Genomic DNA, 18,997 nt, shown 5'->3' on the forward strand with positions numbered 1-18,997 from the left:
CAGAACAATTGAATCAATGGCTGATGTACAATTCTGTAGTCAGGATGTACGGAACAAACACAATAGTGCTCCTGCTATCATACAAAACTGAACCTCAGACCATAACACCAGCTTATTGCTAAAATAAGTTTATGGGAATAAGGATTTAAATAGTCATATCTTGTTTTATATGGAATTAGTCAGCATCTTAACACACATTCTGTAATTTGTTTATTTAACTCTGCCAAATGGCTTGACAATGGTAATTTTGGCACTGTCTACAGATTTGTGAGACTAATGACTGTGCATGTGGGAGAGGAGCAAAGACAGCTGCAGCCAATAGGTGGAGCAAGGTGGAGTACTTGTTGGACACCAAACAGAACGGATGCTTTTCTGGAGATGTAGAAGAGTAAGATTGCTGTTTAACTTTTATTTTTAAGAGGCATACAGCCACTTCTCTGCAAGGTCGCAGGACTTAATATTATGCATATGATGTTACATTTGGACTATGAAATACTTATCAGATCACTCGGTAATAAAATTTGATGACTGAATCAATGAATGTTAACTTGATGCATAGCACATTACAGTAAAGTTCTTGTTCACTAGTTGCATTTATTAATATTATGCATACACTTTTTCTAGACTGTATATCAAATGAATCAAACACTTTAAAAATTCGATCATGAATTTTAGTTAATGCAGCCAGGAACAGCCTGGAAAAGGAGTGTTAGGTCACCCATTCTCCTTACCTCCACCATTAACTTTTTTCAGGAGGGGCAGGGGGAATCTTTCAATGATCTGAAGCTGTTGTCTATTACCACTTAATTAAATTGTTTATGGTGCTTTTTATGATTAATACCAAGATTTATGACATTTAGGGCTGTTGGAAAAATATAAAAAAGTGCATCATTTTTAGGCTGAGTTATGAGGATCTGGTCATTTTCAGCACTGGTCCTTGTGCTGCTGGAGGGGGATGGGAGGTGGCATATGCAAACACCACTCCCCCCCCCCCCCTCCCCCCCAATCTTCCTTTGACTATAATACCATCACGGTCACTAAATCATGTCTTTTTGTTAACACCTTCAAAATGGTTAGGTTGGTTTCTAGTTTGGGGGTCTAAGTACTTTTTCCCCCCCACATTTGGATTGTAAAACTAGTTGTTCATGACAGTTATCTAATTAGGTGTTCAGTAATATTTTGGAAGTCTGTCTTTAGCACTAAAAGCACATATTTCCTGTCAAAGCTTGCCAAATTAAAATTACCCCCTTTAAATGACTGTGTTTAATGCAATTAAGACCAGCAGCCAGTAAAACATCCAATTACCAGTCCAACAAAAAGCCTATTTGCACTGGGTCACTGGGTATCTTCAGCCATATAATCTCATGGTTGGAATCACTTTTGACATCACTAGACTTAATATTTCTATTTGCTTTTAAAACCCACCACTTATAAGTCTTATTTATCTTACCAATAGGTCTCCACATGTGTCTGAAAAGAAACTGTTTTCTACATCAGATTTCAAGTACTGTGTAATGGTGACATGTTTCTTGGAGAAGGGCAGCTTCTGAGCCTTAGGTCTGAATACTTCAGTATTTAATTTCTACACATTTGTTTATTCTCCATATTTGATACTTGGGCCATTCTAGTAACTGGTTTCTGGGATAATGGACTTTTGACGAAGCATTTCAGAAACTTGCCTAGCCTTAAAAAAAAAGTGAATTCCATTTACACTCTGCCAAATGAACAGCTGACCCATTCAAGGCAATATTACACATGTTCATCCTATAATACAGATTATAAAGTAATTTTCAGGGATCATTTGAGGGGCAGATGGGTATCCCCTGTTGATCACGTCAGCAATCCTGCAACCTGAGATGCTATGTAACATGTTTGTAATGACAGGAGATGATGCCACCCTCAATGCAGGTTGCAGGCTGTTGCACCAGTTGACAACACAGTGTCTAGCTACCCAGACAGTGGACAATAAAAAAGGAATCAGTCTAAAGAAACTCACAACAACCTGTCTATTAGAAAAAAAATATCAACTGAACTGGAGTAGGAAAGGAAAGGAGGGGGAGAGGGTGGGGGAGGGTAGGGGAGGGTAAGGGAGGGGGGAATATGATGAGAGAGAGGGAGGAAAAGTGAGTGTTAGTTTTACTAGTACATAGGCAAGTATCCTACTTTAGATGATGAGGCCAGCAACACTACTGCTGCTGCTGCTCAGACACAGTATGAACTAACTGTTGCATCTATATCTGAACTAAATGACAGTGGCAGTTATGGAAGTACAGAATTACACTACTAAAATCTGAAATAACATTACTGATCTAGCACACATTAAATAGTCTGATATGAGGATGGGAAGTAAGAAACAATTTCAAAGAAGCTTGCGACAAATACCCTGTGGTTTGTATCATGCTCCATTTCCCTTTCTAATATTCCCTAATCATTGTTTATGGTTTTTGGAGGGTAAAACAAAAGCAATAAAATACATGCTACATTTCATCTGCTGAAGTGTAGCAGTTGTCACTGGCTGTCTAGTGGTGTGCAGGTCACTGATTCAATTCCCACCTCTTACAATTATTTATAATTTAACACTGGTGATTTCTGGAAGGTTCTGTGACTTATTCACAGACATTTAGAATTTGCTAGAATACTTTATGTATCTATAAATAAGAGCACAATCTTTTGAGACACACAGTTGAGTGTTAAGAAAAAGTGCCAAAAAGTAACACACTGGGATTGGTGGTAGAATAACATTGGGGGTACTTTCAGACCTTGGCAAAAAGAACTGAAAAATAAAACCACTTGTTAAATGCATGACAACAGTTGTAATTAAGTGGAGCAGTGACAGAGGTGCAAACTATCTAATTCCTGAAAATTATAAAGAACTTGTCTTGTACATAGTGGTGAATCATGTTCATGTCCATTAATACTTGTTCTTGCTTATTCAACTACTATATGGCCAGTACCAAGTCAAGAAATAATACAACAGTAACAAAAAATACAAGCAGGACATAAAAGTATCTGCTAATTTTCCCTATCCCCGAAAACCAAAGGATACTATTAATATAGAAAATGAATAATATGAGGGCAAAGCATTAAGATTCCATTGTACTTACGTCAAAGAATTTGTTAAGATGAAATATACTCAAAAGGATACAAACACAACTTCCGATAAGCAAAAGTACTTTTTATGCCTACTACTTGTCATTACAGAACAGAAGACGCATAACTGAACCTCCATTTTTTTTATACCAATGCTTTGGCAGGATGTTTACAGCCACTAATAAAAAGTGGTGAGTGATAATTGCTGCCATGTTAAAAGCCTTTTGTGGAGCTGTGAGAACAATGGAAAATGGTATTAATTTCCTTCTTAGTTGAGGGTACATACTACAGACAATGAAAGAGTGCTGATAATAACATGAATGTACTTATTTGCAGATTTCTAGGTACGTAACGATATACGTAATACTCATTGTGGTCCCTCTCCTTCCCAGTAATTTTAGATTCTTCCTTTCTGTGTGTTGATCTGTGTGCTAAGTATTTGGAGGTGAAAGTAACTTGTCAATAAATGGAGTTAAACTGTGTGAACAAACAAAGATCAGACAGGACATGGGGAAGGGAGACGCAGGCAGAATGTAGACAGAAAGTACAATTATTGTAGGAAACTTTTGGTGGAATGTAAATACTTTTGGCTTAAAGGAGACCCTCACTGAAAAGCAGTAGCATTGAGCCATCAATAGGCACTCACAACTGATAGCTATTAAGTTTTCTTTTGGTTTGTGTGTGCTATCAATAATTAGACCACATCTGCTTATCTGTGAGTGGTCTTCTTTAATCCAAAAGTGTTTACAGAGGGAATAAAAAGTACTGCAGTTGAAAAATAAAATAATAAATAAACAGAAATAATATGCACAAATGTCAAAATAAAATATTTAATAAATATTGCACATAACAGAATGTTCCTACCTATGGAGTTTGGATGGAGAGAGCCTCAACACTAGATTCATATGGCTCTTGTGGTAGTATTTCAGGAATCATATGGCATGCCTGTACACAATACTCATGCTTACACACAGCTTAGAGTTGGGTATTCCTACAAAGAAAAATTGAGGAAACTAATCTTGCCATTGATTAACTGAATAGTTGTTTGTTGATAATCCACTTACAACAATATAACAGCAACTGCATTCTTACATTAGCAGCTACAAGTACGCTTTTACAACATTACATGAAAGCCAAAAACTTTATCATCATATTATATTGTCACGTGTTTCTTCAATACATTGCGTAAAACATGTCTGAGGCAGAAACAGATGATCCATGCAACAGTAAAATCAGTCAGTCTGGAAATCAGCTTATGATCAAAGCAAGCTGAACTATACACAAAATTTTCAGTGATTGTCAGACATCTCCCCCATTATAGCAGATTTGCAAATCCCCATATGAATAGGTTACTACTCAGTAAATATAAGAGTGACTGGGCAGCAAACAATCACACAATAAAGCATGACAGACTGACAAGTCTTTGGGCAAATCCCTCTTCCCAGACAGACTTACAAGCTCTCTCCCCCTCTCAAATATCCCCCCCCCCCCCCCACACACACACACAATAAAGCATGACAGATTGATAAGTTTTTGGACACAGCCCTCTTCCTGGACAGACATACTTGCTCTCTCTCACTCTCAAATAACTGGCCCCCCCCCCCCCCCCCCCCACAGGACTGAGCTACATTTGGTGCTTTTCTTTAAGAAGAGGGGAGATTACAGATAAGCAACTTGTTGAATTATGGTCACTTGTGATGTAGCTTTAGTGCAAACAAACAATTTTAGGAAAATAAATCAACTGTGATTTAATAAGCATGGCATTTTAACAGAAGAAATAACTAAACTAATGTGAATTTCAAATGAAATATGAAATAGTAGCAAAACATACACATCTCCCAAGTGCCGGGCATTTTCTGCACGCATCACCAAGCTACGAACAAGTCCAGAATGGTCTGCCATTTCTGCTGCCAAACGAAGCCTGGTTTCTTGAAGATCACTTACTTGCTGAAGCAAAACAGCAATTCGTTGTTCTTCTTCAGAAAATTCTGCCTTTACCTGTAACACACATATATGCTAACTAAACAAAATATATAAACATATTTAAAAACAAAGATGATGTGACTTACCATACGAAAGCTCTGGCAGGTCGATAGAAACACAAACAGACACATACATACACACAAAATTCAAGCTTTCGCAACAAACTGTTGCCTCATCAGGAAAGAGGGAAGGAGAGGGAAAGACGAAGGGAAGTGGGTTTTAAGGGAGAGGGTAAGGAGTCATTCCAATCCCGGGAGCGGAAAGACTTACCTTAGGGGGGAAAAAAGGACGGGTATGCACTTGCACACACACACATATCCATCCACACATTTAAAGACACAAGCAGACATATTTAAAGACCAAAGAGGTTTCGTATGGTAAGTCACATCATCTTTGTTTTTAAATATATTTTTCCCGCATGGAATGTTTCCCTCTATTATAAAAATATATAAACAGATTAACTAGACATTACAAATACTAATCTAATTATTGTTTGACACCTAGCACTACCAGAAAGTAATTTCACAGGGAGACTGCAACACTCTTCGTAATTTTTATCAGTTTCCTTATTTTATTTAAACTTCCACCACATTATCATCAGTTTTCTTGAACAATTACATTTCATCATTTCTTTTAGTAATTCGATTTTCAGAAGATTCTGGACCTTAATGTTTGAAATTGACAATGTGTGTGTTGTGTGTGTTGTGTGTGTGTGTGTGTGTGTGTGTGTGTGTGTGTGTGGTGAAAACACCTCCTACCAGCAGCATCATTGGAGAGCAAAAGGTAAGTGAATAACACTATGCCACGGCTGTTAATGTCAGGTTTTGAAATCAAAGCCATCACTTATGCTTCTGGTAGCTCTTCAGTTGTTCTCATATGGTTGAATAGGTCCTGTGTCATTCCTTCCACAAACTGAAAATCTTTTGCAGTATTGATGGTTGAACCAATGTCTTCAGTCTGGCACTCAGATATGCCAACTTAGAAAAGCGGATTTTTCAGTTTGACAGCTACAAGTTATCAGCATTCTGAAACATGTTCTTAGGAAACTATAAAACATAGTTTAACTTGGATTGAGTTCATCTAATCCCTTCAAGTGATTTATTATCATCTCGCTTCATTTTTCATGTTAGCGTTACTATTTTCCTTATAATTCACTTCTCTTCAAAATTACTAGTCTTTATTTTAAGTTATTTTCTTGAAACATTATAAGCTTAAAGGAAAGAACTAATCAATTGTGTAGCAACATGTGAGATGCCATAACAGGATTCATGTAACTGTATAAAAATTTAAACCACAATTTACATAAAAAGTAATTCACCTAAAAGATTATGCTGTCGGAGACAAATGTGACGATTGGAAACAATAATTACATATATGGAGGGAGGGGGTGAGAGAGAGAGAGAGAGAGAGAGAGAGAGAGAGAGAGAGAGAGAGAGAGAGAGAGAGAGATCTAAAGTGATACTAATAATTGAAGAAATAATGCACATGGTGACAGTACTGATGACTGGATGGCACAACAATACCTGGAATGATGGAAATTTTATTTGAAGATTGGTCTGAGGAAGGACTATTTTGTTTCATCTGTGCAGCATCTGTTCTTAAGCTTGGACGGAAACCTGTATTGATCCTACGTACTGTGACACTTCAAGATAAAAATTCATACATTTACATAGTAACATGACAGAAATCCACACAGCTTTAAGTGAAATTTGAGATGAGCTAATGGTGAACCATAGCGACTGCCTATTGGCCTAACTTTTTTCATAGTGGCTGTGAGATGAAATAACGATGCAACATCAAGAAGGTCAAAAACATCAACATATGAATTAAGTGCAAAACCTGTAACAGATACTTTTGAAGAAGATCACTGTGTATAAGCAAAGAACTTTCTCATACCACAGGTAATCCACCTAGTTAATATTCCAAATTATGAAAAATGTTTTAAGCAAGAGAAAAAATTCTGTCCAAAGGGTTCCTAACTGCTTTACTGCAATAGTTTGAGCTATAACTGAAGTGACAGGTAAACATATCACCAAGGGTTGGTTTAGTATCACACATTGCTGATTTCAGCTTTGGTGATAAATCAGATACCTTACAGATGCCCAGGGGGTCTAAATTACGTACAAATTGGAATCCTAACTATCATTATCCCAAAGAGAAGAGCAAAACAGACGATTCTGGTATCTCTTCAGGAAACCCTATCTCCAGATGTCTCCCATCTAAACAGTTTCTTCCAACAGAGAGCAATTTTCTTGTTGCAGATCTTACATTATTTCTTGATATGTGTCAAGTTTACTCTCAATATAATTTTCTCCTGGATTCCACGGAACAATTTTTTCATTCCACCAAACAACTCATCTACAGTAACAAGAACCCCACAGTGAATAGCCACTGAAACATATTGTATTCTTTACATTGTGTTCACTCCAAAATGAATATTCCTGGAATTTAAGCTTTCATTGATATTAATGTGATGAGAAAAAAAGTACTTCCACAGACAAAGATAGAGGAGGAAATCAGCTATAACCTTGTTGAAGAATGTGCATTACATCAACAAGAAGTAATTTTAAATGCTCCAGGATTATGGGGTACAGATTTGAACCCAATTTTACAATCAATTAACAATAATGTAAAATACTAGATAAATGACAAAGTGTAGTCACAATGGAACTTAAAAGTGATGAGGGGACAGATGCGCTCACATGAATTGACAGGTTCACTGTAGAATTGGTGAGTGATCTGTCCACTTAATCATTTTCTACCATTTCAAAATTCTACTATTTATAAGTACTTCTCGAGAAGTGTAAACAACATATGGTAGAGAGATTAAAATATTTTCAGGATTAAAAATGAAGAAATATAAAACCTTTTTCTCAGTCTCACATTTAAAACAGGTTATCTTTTTGTCATCCCCATTATTACAGTAGCAATGGTTTTCAAACAAAAACAATAATGGGAGGTCCTTGACCTAAAATGGCGCACATTACAATAAGTTTAACAAACAAAACACAATGTTATGTCTGTATGCCCCTTACTACATTGCAAATCATCAAAAGTCTTAAATAACTTTTCTGAAATTTACCTGCAATTCATCCAAATTTAAAAAAGCTGCAAGAGATTGTACGATATCACCTGCAACAGCCATGCTGTGTGTTGCAATCACAAACTTATTTTCTGGCTGCATTGATATATTTACTCTCGTGTTGTCTCTTAGTGAAAGAAATGTCACATTCAGTTCAGTGTTTGCTTCAATATCTGACAAAACCAGGAAATTCTGATTAATCCACATTGCAATCTGGATGCATGAAACAAAATAAACATATCTAATTGATTTATGTTACAGAATAAATATGACAATTTTCATGTCATTCATTGGAACAAATATTCCAAACTTAACAAGTACTTACCCTCTGCACTCTTTCGTTTAAAGAGAATGACACATAGCTGGAGGGTAAATTACCCGGCTCCTCGCATAAAGCATACATAGCAAAACGTGGTAGCTGCCTTGTAAGCTCAAAAACATGGTAATGCTGGCTTCCACGATAACCCACCAAGGCCTACATACATATAAAGTTGACCAATGATAAAGAATCTTGAAAAATGAAAATGTATATCCTATTAACTGAACACACTGTGCAAAACTAATACTTTACCTTTATGTGAATGTCTACTGGCACATCCTTTGGAGGATAAAGTGCAACATTCACATTAGATGATATTTCTGATTCTTTTAAGTGGATAACATGTGTCTCACCTTCAAATATGCCCTCAGCGAATACCATTACAACTCTTATTACAGTTTCATTGTTTGTTGCAAGAGCGACTTCAATGTGACCCTAGTAATGAAGCAAAAGATTTAGAATACATTTTCACCCAAGTCTAAAAATAAATACATACTTAAATTTATGAAAAAAGAAGTGTCAGCATATTGTATAATTCGTCAGACAAAGATGATATTTGATTTGCAAACTAGCTTCTAACACTAATCATACTAGAAATAAACAAGTTTAAATTTTGTAATTTCCATCTCGTTTTACAAATGTGTTATTTTTTAGTCAATTTCCACACAAACACGGTTACAATGCTCTGGTTGACCATAGTGTACCAGCTCTGCAGTTCTACTGGTGTGAGCCACAGCATTTGCCATAGCCAAGCTACAGCGGTGGTACAATGTAGTTGATCTGAGCAACATAGCCAGTATGTGTATGTGTGTGTATGTGTGTATTGTGTGTGTGTGTGTGTGTGTGTGTGTGTGTGTGTGTGTGTGTGTGTGTGTGGTGGGGGGGTGGCACTCAAATTAGAATCTTTGCCTTTTGTATGTAATATAGCAACTGTTTATGGCATCAACAGCAAAAAAACAAAGATTTGAGCTACACATGCAAAAAATTTTTATCTGACAGGCAGTTGCATAACAGTGCAAACTCTGTCACAGAATGAAAGGTTTATACTGAAATGAAATACTAAATCTGTAAAATATGGATGAGTGAGCATGATTAAAAAAATTGTTCGAATCAGTGTGTACTCTTCAAAAAATACACACTTTTTTAGATAAAATGAAAAGGTCATATTCATTCCACACTACGAGCAGGAGGGGCCTCTAAGCATCACAGGGCAACACCGTGAATTTTCTTAGAGCATTATATCACTGGTGTGGCAGTAAAGATGGAATGTCACTATTAAGTGTTTGGTTTCAACCCATATAGTTCCTCCCATAGACACATCACCTCGACACTGTGCCTTAATAACAAAGTACAAGAATTCAATGAAATTATTCATTATATCACAGTATATTCCACATATCCTACTTAGCTACTCATTGGAAAGCTCAATTGTCTAAGATCTCATGTGCCCCCATTTGACAGCTCTAATGATATGTCCACATGATGCACCTTTCCTTTTGTCCTAGTGCAAATGCATCAGAACAAAAACATATGTGCCAAACTTAGTGAATAGAACATACTGTATGCAAGTGCGCTATCATGTCCACACATTGGCTCACAGTCAAAGTAGTCTGCGTGCATCCCTGTCTTTGCACAGTAATTTGTGCCATGTTTACTGTCATGAAAGGTGACAAAAACTGCGAAGGCAACTAACGGTCACACAATATTTAAATAACAGAAGTACAGTATAAGATATAAAAAGTGACAGTGGTATTTTGTTTGCAAATTTCAGGAGGCAGTTACAACAAGCTTTCAGATTTTCTGCTTGGGAAGCTGAGAACTTGTACCTCTAAACAAGACATTCTTATAGGTAATGCAATTTCTGCAGTGATAAGGCCAGCACTAATATTTTGTAAGGCAGCAACTTATATACCAATTTGAGTTATTTATTTCACGTCTCAAATCACAGTATTTCGGTGATTATTCCTGAAACTGAGAAACAGAGTGAAATATAGCAAAGTGGAGTTATTACAATTACTATTATTCTGCTTCTCTTAAATAACTAATTTTTCCCTCTTATCTTTCATCTGAATCTGTTTATATGTACTACTATGTAGGCAGTGCATATGGTACTTAAAATGCCAAAATATTGTACATTCACATAATTATACTATCCATGTGATAGTGCACAGTCTGCTGATTAAAATGGTACATGTAGTTTTGTTTAAAACCTTGTTAGTTAAAAGACATTAGTAATGAAAGCCATTACAGTGGCATGCTACGTAACAATTAGTGTGAGCTAATCAGTAGTTTTGACAGGATCGATATCACTCATTAGAAAGCTCTAATTTCATACTTTCTAGCAATAAAATTAATTTTTCAAGAAACTAATTTACTTCAAAAATAACTGTAATTAAAGTCTGGCTACGTCCACAATTACTTTCATCATTTGGGCACTTCAACTCATTTAATTCCCAGACTTGATGTCATAGTTTTGTTGCCCCAATTTTTCTGAACCAAATAACACTCTTCATTAACCAATTAGGCCAATAATTAAGAAATTAGATAAATTAGCAAAATTTTGAATCTGGAAACTTTACATGGAATTAAGGAATTCACTTCAGAGCCATACAGTGTGCTTTCCTAAATGCCTATCTTTAAGTTAAAGCAAATCATTGTTGGAAACTACATTAGTAAATGTTCACCCTTAAGCTTTACAAACTAATATTTAACATACAAGATTAAAAAGTATCATTACACCAGTCTATATATATTTCACCCCACCAAAAATCCTCAGTCAGCACCTAATAAGCACACACTCAACATATCTATGAAAGTCCATATCAACATCATTTACTTACTTAGGTTATCTTTGTGAGCTACTATGGTAAAAAGTTAGTCTGCCACCACACTACACAATGAAATACATATGGGCCCCAGCTGGCTGTTGTCTGCTATGTAGCACAAGAGATTTCCAACCTGGGAAGCAACGTGCTACAACACATGATGCCATCCAATTTTAACAAATCACGTATGAACTAATACATGTGCATGTTTGCACTGTTGGAATGTGAGTGCACACACAAATTTGAAGAGGAAAACGGTATTGTGTGGACGTACCTTAAGGTTAACTCATTGATTTACAGTAATTTAGGAACATGGCAGAAGGATCCTATCTCAACTACTCAAGTACCCTTTACATCATATTTAATCTAATCACACCACGGCATATACAGTTTGATGGAGCATCCAAGATGGACCCTCTCCTCAACTTACATCAGTCTGTGTTCACTGCACCATAATTCAACTCATTTAAGAGGGGCAAAGGATTGACTTAAAAATACAATATCTCTTGCACTATGACTCATGTGCTAAAACACTATAGTAAAAATCCAGATCAAACCGACTTAATGAATGCAAGTTCCCCTTGAGGTGGTGAGGCACTCACAGACTGAGCGGGACTGGAGGGGCTGCCTGGGTCCAGTGACTAGGCATCGAAATCCATGATATCCTCATCAGTTAGACATGCCAGAAAGATATCTGATGGTGCCTGGGACAGCTTTTGACCCAAAACATCAGGACCCTTTCACTGCTCCCTTTCCCTTCAAGGATGAGGGAAAGGGGGCATTGAGAGGCACTGTGCTTTTGGGGTGCATTTTTTAGGCTCACTGCGAAAATGCTGCTGGCCTCTTCTGTCGTAGCTGCCTGGGTCACTACGTCTTTATTCACTTTGCTTTGGTATGTACACGTGCTGGTGGTGGATAATGATATGCTGGACATTGTTTGTGTTGAAGCATCGACCTTGGGAATAGATTTCTGCACCAAGAAAGCATAAAAAGTGGGGTTTCATCATCTTATATTCCTTTTTGGCTTTTGCATAGGTGATCCACTTGGTCACTTTTATTTCCTGAATTTTGCATTTCTCAGCAAAAATAGGGCAGTCTCTGCTGCAGGCTGGGTGGCTGCCAAAGCAGTTGAAGCATATTGCCAGAGATGGGTAGTCAGTTCCAGATTCATGGGCTGCCTTTTCACACTTCCCACAAGTTGCTTCACCTCCACAACTTAGCATTTTATAGCCAACCTACTGGCATTTGTAGCACTTTACACATTTAGGTATGTATGGCCTAACCCAAAATCAGAGGAACCCTGCCATGACGTGTTCTGGCAACGTTCAAGAACTGAAGGTGGCAGTCTATGTTTTTAAGCAATGTGCAGGATAACCAAATGAAGAGCAAACATGGTCATACCCAAAAATAATGAAAATACACTCTTTGATTAAACCAAGCTGAACGAAGTCTATCAATTTCGACTTCTTTATATCTCAAGATAACTCTATGTACTGGCTCTACCTTGCACTAATGCTACTGCAGAAAGAGAGATCTCAATCACAAATGATTTATGAATTGATGAAGAGAAGATGTTTAGTGCCGAAGCCATTAAGGAAATAGTTGTAACTAAGTTTGATTTTCAGGATACTTCATCTGTTGATTTTTATAAAATTCCATTTGAAAACATGAAGCTCCTGAATGACACACATTCTTCTGCAAAATTTAACAAAAAAAAAGGTTTCCCAGAAACTACCCACAGCTAAACTTCCAGGACAACTGAGATTCAAAAATAAGTAACCAATGTAAACAATAATAATTTTCTACCCTAGTTAAAGACATCATTATATTATTGTGATATGTTGTGTTTGGATGTGAAACAATAAAACAATGAAAGTCCCACATTTTGATTTTGAAAATTTGGCCATCATTTGTTTGGATAAGTTGGTGTGAGTACTCCCCGGCAGTACACCCATCAGATAAGGATTTGATAAGTTTGAGTCTGAGGGTTCCACCTCAGTTCCACAGAAACCTAGGGGAATAAAGGTCCACTCAGACAGCACACAGCTTCCCACTTGAGACATGACTAAAGAATTTCGTTGCTTCTAGAATCTAGAAGGGACAGTCGAAGTATTGCATTTTCACAAAACACTAGTTAATATAGAACTGTGGTGAGTACTAGTAGAGTTGGCTAATTCTTTGATTTGAGATTTGGATTAGGGTTGTTTTCTTCCTCAGGTCGAGAAATTGTTCCAAGAGTCAGATTTAACCAGAATGTACCTGAAGGCTTCATTTAATCAATTCACAACATGTAGCTACATCCTGTACTAGATATGTATGTCACTAGGTGGCTTATTATGAGTCACAGATGGTGCCAGAATCAGACCTCATATGGGGTGGCACAACATCATTGCAGATAAAATGTTGTGTTTATGGAACATACAGAAGACCCTTTGAAGTCAGAGAGAGAGAGAGAGAGAGAGAGAGAGAGAGAGAGAGAGAGAGAGAGGGGGGGGGGGGGAGGGGAGAAGAAGAAGAAGAAGAAGAAGAAGAAGAAGAAGAAGAAGCAGCAGCAGCAGCAAGCAAGCTACTTACCGGTTTCTTTTCATTCCCCATATTAATGGAGATTCCAGTCTGCAGCCGAGTCTTGGCCTAATACAAATACAACAATATGACATCAAACACTCACAGTATTCAAGAAACGTATAAAACTGTAAAATAACTAATCATTAAAATTCACACTGAAATATCACAAAAACACTGAGGAAGTCATCAACAGCAACAACTATCAAACAAAGTAAGCAACAATTACTGAAATGTAGAGGGACATGTGTCTATGCAAATTTTATATAATGAAAAAAGATGTGGAACTGAAAAATCATCCAGCTTTCTGATTCAATTTGTTTTCCAAAGTTGCATAAAAATACATTTGGGTCACTGAGTTCTCTAGTTTGTATTCAGCTCAGTGATTAAGTGGGTAAATGACAGACAACAAATCCAAAGGTCTGGTATCCCATCCTTTGTCTGTCTAAGTATATTTTCATCATTTATCACTCCTTTTATCTCTGGGAAAATGATGATACATGTAAACAACATGTTGCACTGTGGTTTAGAGTGCACATTAATTTGTAGATCCCAATGTAACTGACTGAGTATGTCAGTTCAGAAGTCAGAAGAAGCCAAGGGCATATCACCTCCAAAAGGACATCACCTAATAAAACACTATGGTGTTCAAACCAACCTACAGATTGAGGACGGCTTTATTTTCTTACTATTAATAATATTTTCTGCATCTTTATTAAAAGCTGGGACTAAAACCCAGATTGCAAGCACCTGGAAATAACAATGTCTTCATGAAGATTGTGACAAAACTATTTCACATTGATCTACTTGAATGTGTCCGCCCCCGGTAGCTGAATGGTCAGCGTGACGGATTGTCAATCCTCTGGGCCCAGGTTCGATTCCTGGCTGGGTCGGGGAATTTTCTCTGCCCAAGGACTGGGTGTTGTGCTGTCATCATCATCATCCTCTCATCCTCATTGACTGCAGGTCACCGAAGTGGCATCAAATTGAAAGACCGGCACCTGGCGAACGGTCTGCTCAATGGGGGCCCCTAGCCATTCGATTAAATAAAAACTTGAATGTGATCCGTGGTAAGTCACTTACACTGCACCAAATAAAGCCTGAGTAGGATTAAGAATAACCTCATATCAAGCAGCACAACAGCAATCTTATTTGAAACGTACAACTGGTACAGTTTTTAAGATTGATGAATCTATTGGATAAAAAATCATCTTAGCACACCTTGAACCAGTGTCTCATATTTACACCTTGATTCCCATCAGGAAATTATCCATCAAACAGCCAGGACCTAAAGTGCAAATATCAACTCCTAATCAGTTTTTTTCTGTATTTACTGTGTGGGGCCTCTAAGCATGTACTGTTTCACACATTGTTCATATTACAAAACTTATAACATCACATTCCCCAGACCTCTATATTTCATTTTCTCTTTTTGACTACATGTCTTACTAAACCTATGTCATATTACAGATGATTTTATCTCGTTTATTTATTTATTTCTCCCTTTTATTCATAGTATCACTGAGTCCTACAGGTACTGGACATGCCAGATACATTGAAATTTTACAGAATGTTTGTGTTACTAATTCCTTAAATTATGTGTAGTAAGGGAAAGGCAACCACCCACATACTGTGGATCAGTGTGCAGTGCAGAAACTCATAACAGAAAACAGCATTCACACTAGCTTTCGAGCACTAGTTCTTTTTCTAGCAATAGTATATACATTCTCACACAGACACCAAAATGCACACTCATGCATCCACAACATGACTAATCACGGCCATGGGAGCGTGCGTTGGAGTCTGTGTGTGTGTGTGTGTGTGTGTGTGTGTGTGCGCGCGCGTGTGCGTGTGCGCGCGCGTGTGCGTGTGCGCGCGCGTGTGCGTGCGTGTGTGTGTGTGTGTGTGTGTGTGTGTGTGTGTGTGTGTGTGTGTGTGTGTGTGTGCTAGTGAGAATAATGTTTTGTGTTACGTATTTCTGTGCTCCATGCATTGATTTGCTATGAGTAAGTGGTTGCATCTCCCTAATTTCACATATTGCTCCATCCAGAAATTTCCATTATTGTTATAATTCCTTAAATTGCTACACTGTTTAAACTCTATCATAATTCTAAATCTACTATTAGCACTCAGCTTGTACATCTAAATAAACCATATATGAACAGGAAACTGAACCCAAAGCAGTACTTTACAAGTCCATATATTCACTGACTGAGTAGAAGCAGTGGCTCTGTAAATATGAATGTACAGATTTGTTTAAAGAGCTTCATATCCTTGATGTTTTTTTATATTGTCAAGGAATTTGTTAAAAAGCTTCAAACTGATGTGAAATGCCCTTTTGGCACTGTTCAGTATTGGTGTGAGTTGTGTTTTTGTTCAGTCAGATATTATATTTGTGAACATCACAGCTTCTTTGCAGTCCTTTTGCATTTGTAAATTACATGTACATCAAGAAATAGGAGTGCTTCACTGGTAGCTGTGAGAGGCAGCTAATGTAATGTAATGGCTATAAGTACTTTTAGCATAGAGGGTATTATAGAACTTGCAGCAACTAATTACAAGTGGAGAAAAGAGAAATTAGCCTTGATATTTTCTTTGAAATTTTGAATGACCTTCTTGTTGACATATTTACTTTCATTATTGCTTCAGTGAGTCAAATCCAGTACTGACCTTGCCAATTATGACAGCAATAAATATGAAAAGTAATTGGATCTTGAAGTGAAAACAGCAGGTGAGAAACCTGAGACTTTTTCAATGTTCAGTGCTAAAGGATTGCAATAATTACAGTCTAGACTAAGAGTAGAACTTAGGAACAATCAAGATTATTATGAAGATCTAAAATTAGAAACTGCAAGTATGAGGGGTGGGAACTTTAATAGTGGCAACTATTTATTTACAGCTCGTACAAAATAGATATGTGTTTCAAAGTTTTACTAAGTTTCAAAGTAATCACCAGCTCATCAGTGCTCATAGCTTGAAATATTCATTGCCCAGATGGTAAAATGTTTAAGGTTTAAAGCTATACTGAACATTGTGTATAACCCATCGCCAGCGATGTGGAAGTCGTAGGATACCCTTAGCAGTGCCAGTTGTGTTGACAGTTCGAGCGGGGCGGTCTATTGCCCAACGAATTTGTAGCAGTTCTGAAGTGAATGCTGTGAAGTGTTCCCTTCAGTTTAGAAATCAAGATGATCTCACTAGGGCTTAAGTTAGGGAAGTGCAGTAGGTGGTATAGCACTTACCAGCCCCATCAGTCAAACAAATCAGCAACAGATTGCACTGTATGTGCTTGAGCATTATCCTGCAAAACAATGGTCAGGTCCTGCAGAAAGTGTCATCACTTCTGTCTCTAAGCCGGTCGTAGGTTGTGTTCCGAAAATTAACAGCATAGAGACAGAAGTGATGACACTTTCTGCAGGACCTGACCATCATTTTGCAGGACAATACTCAAGCACGTACAGCGCAAGCTGTTACTGATTTGTTTGACTGATGGGCTGCTAAGTGCTATACCACACCTACTGCATTCCCCTGACTTATGCCCTCATGAGTTCAACTTAATTTCTAAACTGAAGGAACCACTTCACAGCAGTAGCTTCAGAACTGCTACAAATTCGTTGGGCAACAGACTGCACCGCTCGAACTGTCAACACAACTGGCACTGCTATGAGTATCCTAAGTCTTCCACATCGCTGGCAACAGGTTATACACAATGCTGGTGACTACTTTGAAGTCAGTAAAACTTTGAAACGCGTATCTATTTTGTACGAGCTGTTAATAAATAGTTGCCACTATTAAAGTTCCAACCCTTGTACATATGTAGCCTTGATGTTAAGAAACTCAAGCAACACTGATATTGCTGTTTGGGAAGTTATGTATAGTTTTAGGATTTGCAAGGACAAATCAGTTAGTGATCTTACCGTAAACGATAAAGGAAGTGCTATCAGATGCCAATATCAGACTTCATACGCTTTTAGTGAGTACCTTTCTTCTGTTGGAAAAACCGTCAATGACTTCTTCAACAATATAAAGTATAGATATACGAGCATTCCAGGAAAAGAAGACTTACACTTGGTCCCAATGTCAACGAGATAAAATACAAAGTCAGTTCACTAAAAAATTCAAAATTAGTAGTCTATGATAAGTTGTTTATCAGCACATTAAATAGGTGCATAGACAACATGTCTGATGCCATGGTCACAGCAGCAAATAATTTAATTGCATAAGGTAGTTTTCAAGACAATCTAAAAATACCATTAGGGGGAAAAGTGTGGCAGTTTTGCATGTACACTAATTGTTTAATAACTTACAAATGGAAATTGCAAAAAATGTAGTACAACAGAACATAAAAATTAAACTAGCATCTATAAAACAGTAAACAGAATATTATTCCAAGACACTGTTTATCAGTACTTGCACAAGAGATCGAGTTTCAAAATCAGTAAGAGATATGGCATACCCACAATAATTTTTAAAAAGTGTGCCTAGATTATAATAGCTCTTGAGCAACTCTCCTCTGCAAGCTGGTACTTTTCCTGAGTATTTTAAAACAGCCAAAGTCATTCAAACATTCAAAAATGGTGTAAAGTATAACACGGATAACTATAAGTCCACTATTACTTTGTCCAGTACATCCAGTATAGAGAAAACTATGTGTAAAAACTGATAACCTACTTAGATAATAATAATAGACTTCTCACCATATAGCAGAGATGCTGAGTCGGAGATAGGTACAACAAAAAGACTATCACAGTTAAAACTTTCGGCCATTAAGGCCTTTGTCAACACTAGAAAACCAGTGGTTTCAGTTGCCTGAGACTGCAGTAATGTGTATGAGTTGCATTTGCATGAATATGTGTGTGTGTGTGTGTGTGTGTGTGTGTGTGTGTGTGTGTGTGTGTGTGTGTCTAGTGTTGACAGAGGCCTTAATGGCTGAAAGCTTTAATTGTGAGAGTCTTTTTGTTGTGCCTATCTGCAACTCAGCATCTCAGCTATATGGCGAATAGCACCTTTCCTTCTCATAATACTGTTACATTCCAGCCTGGATTTTCCACTGTTAAATAATATACTTCTGGGTCACAGCATGGCTTCAGAAGTTCAAAGTCAACACAGAGGGCAATATATGAATACCTCAATAGT

General features: G+C 37.3%; 1 protein-coding gene across 5 annotated transcripts in view; it reads right to left on the bottom strand.

Annotated features, from left to right (window-relative positions):
* LOC124721652 (Bardet-Biedl syndrome 2 protein homolog) overlaps positions 1–18,997 on the bottom strand; it is a 170,057-nt gene that overhangs the window by 39,585 nt on the left and 111,475 nt on the right. For 4 of the 5 annotated variants that reach the window (XM_047246721.1, XM_047246719.1, XM_047246720.1 and 1 more), the window contains 5 exons: positions 13,874–13,930; positions 8,727–8,909; positions 8,481–8,630; positions 8,156–8,368; positions 4,922–5,088 (listed from right to left, as the gene is read on the bottom strand). In XM_047246721.1, coding sequence (XP_047102677.1) covers positions 4,922–5,088; positions 8,156–8,368; positions 8,481–8,630; positions 8,727–8,909; positions 13,874–13,930 — 770 coding nt within the window. Of the gene's footprint in view, positions 1–3,954; positions 4,082–4,921; positions 5,089–8,155; positions 8,369–8,480; positions 8,631–8,726; positions 8,910–13,873; positions 13,931–18,997 lie in introns of all 5 variants that reach the window. The other variant, XR_007006367.1, reaches the window with a different exon arrangement.

Source organism: Schistocerca piceifrons, chromosome X (assembly GCF_021461385.2).
Source record: "Schistocerca piceifrons isolate TAMUIC-IGC-003096 chromosome X, iqSchPice1.1, whole genome shotgun sequence".
NCBI classification, from domain to species: domain Eukaryota; kingdom Metazoa; phylum Arthropoda; class Insecta; order Orthoptera; family Acrididae; genus Schistocerca; species Schistocerca piceifrons.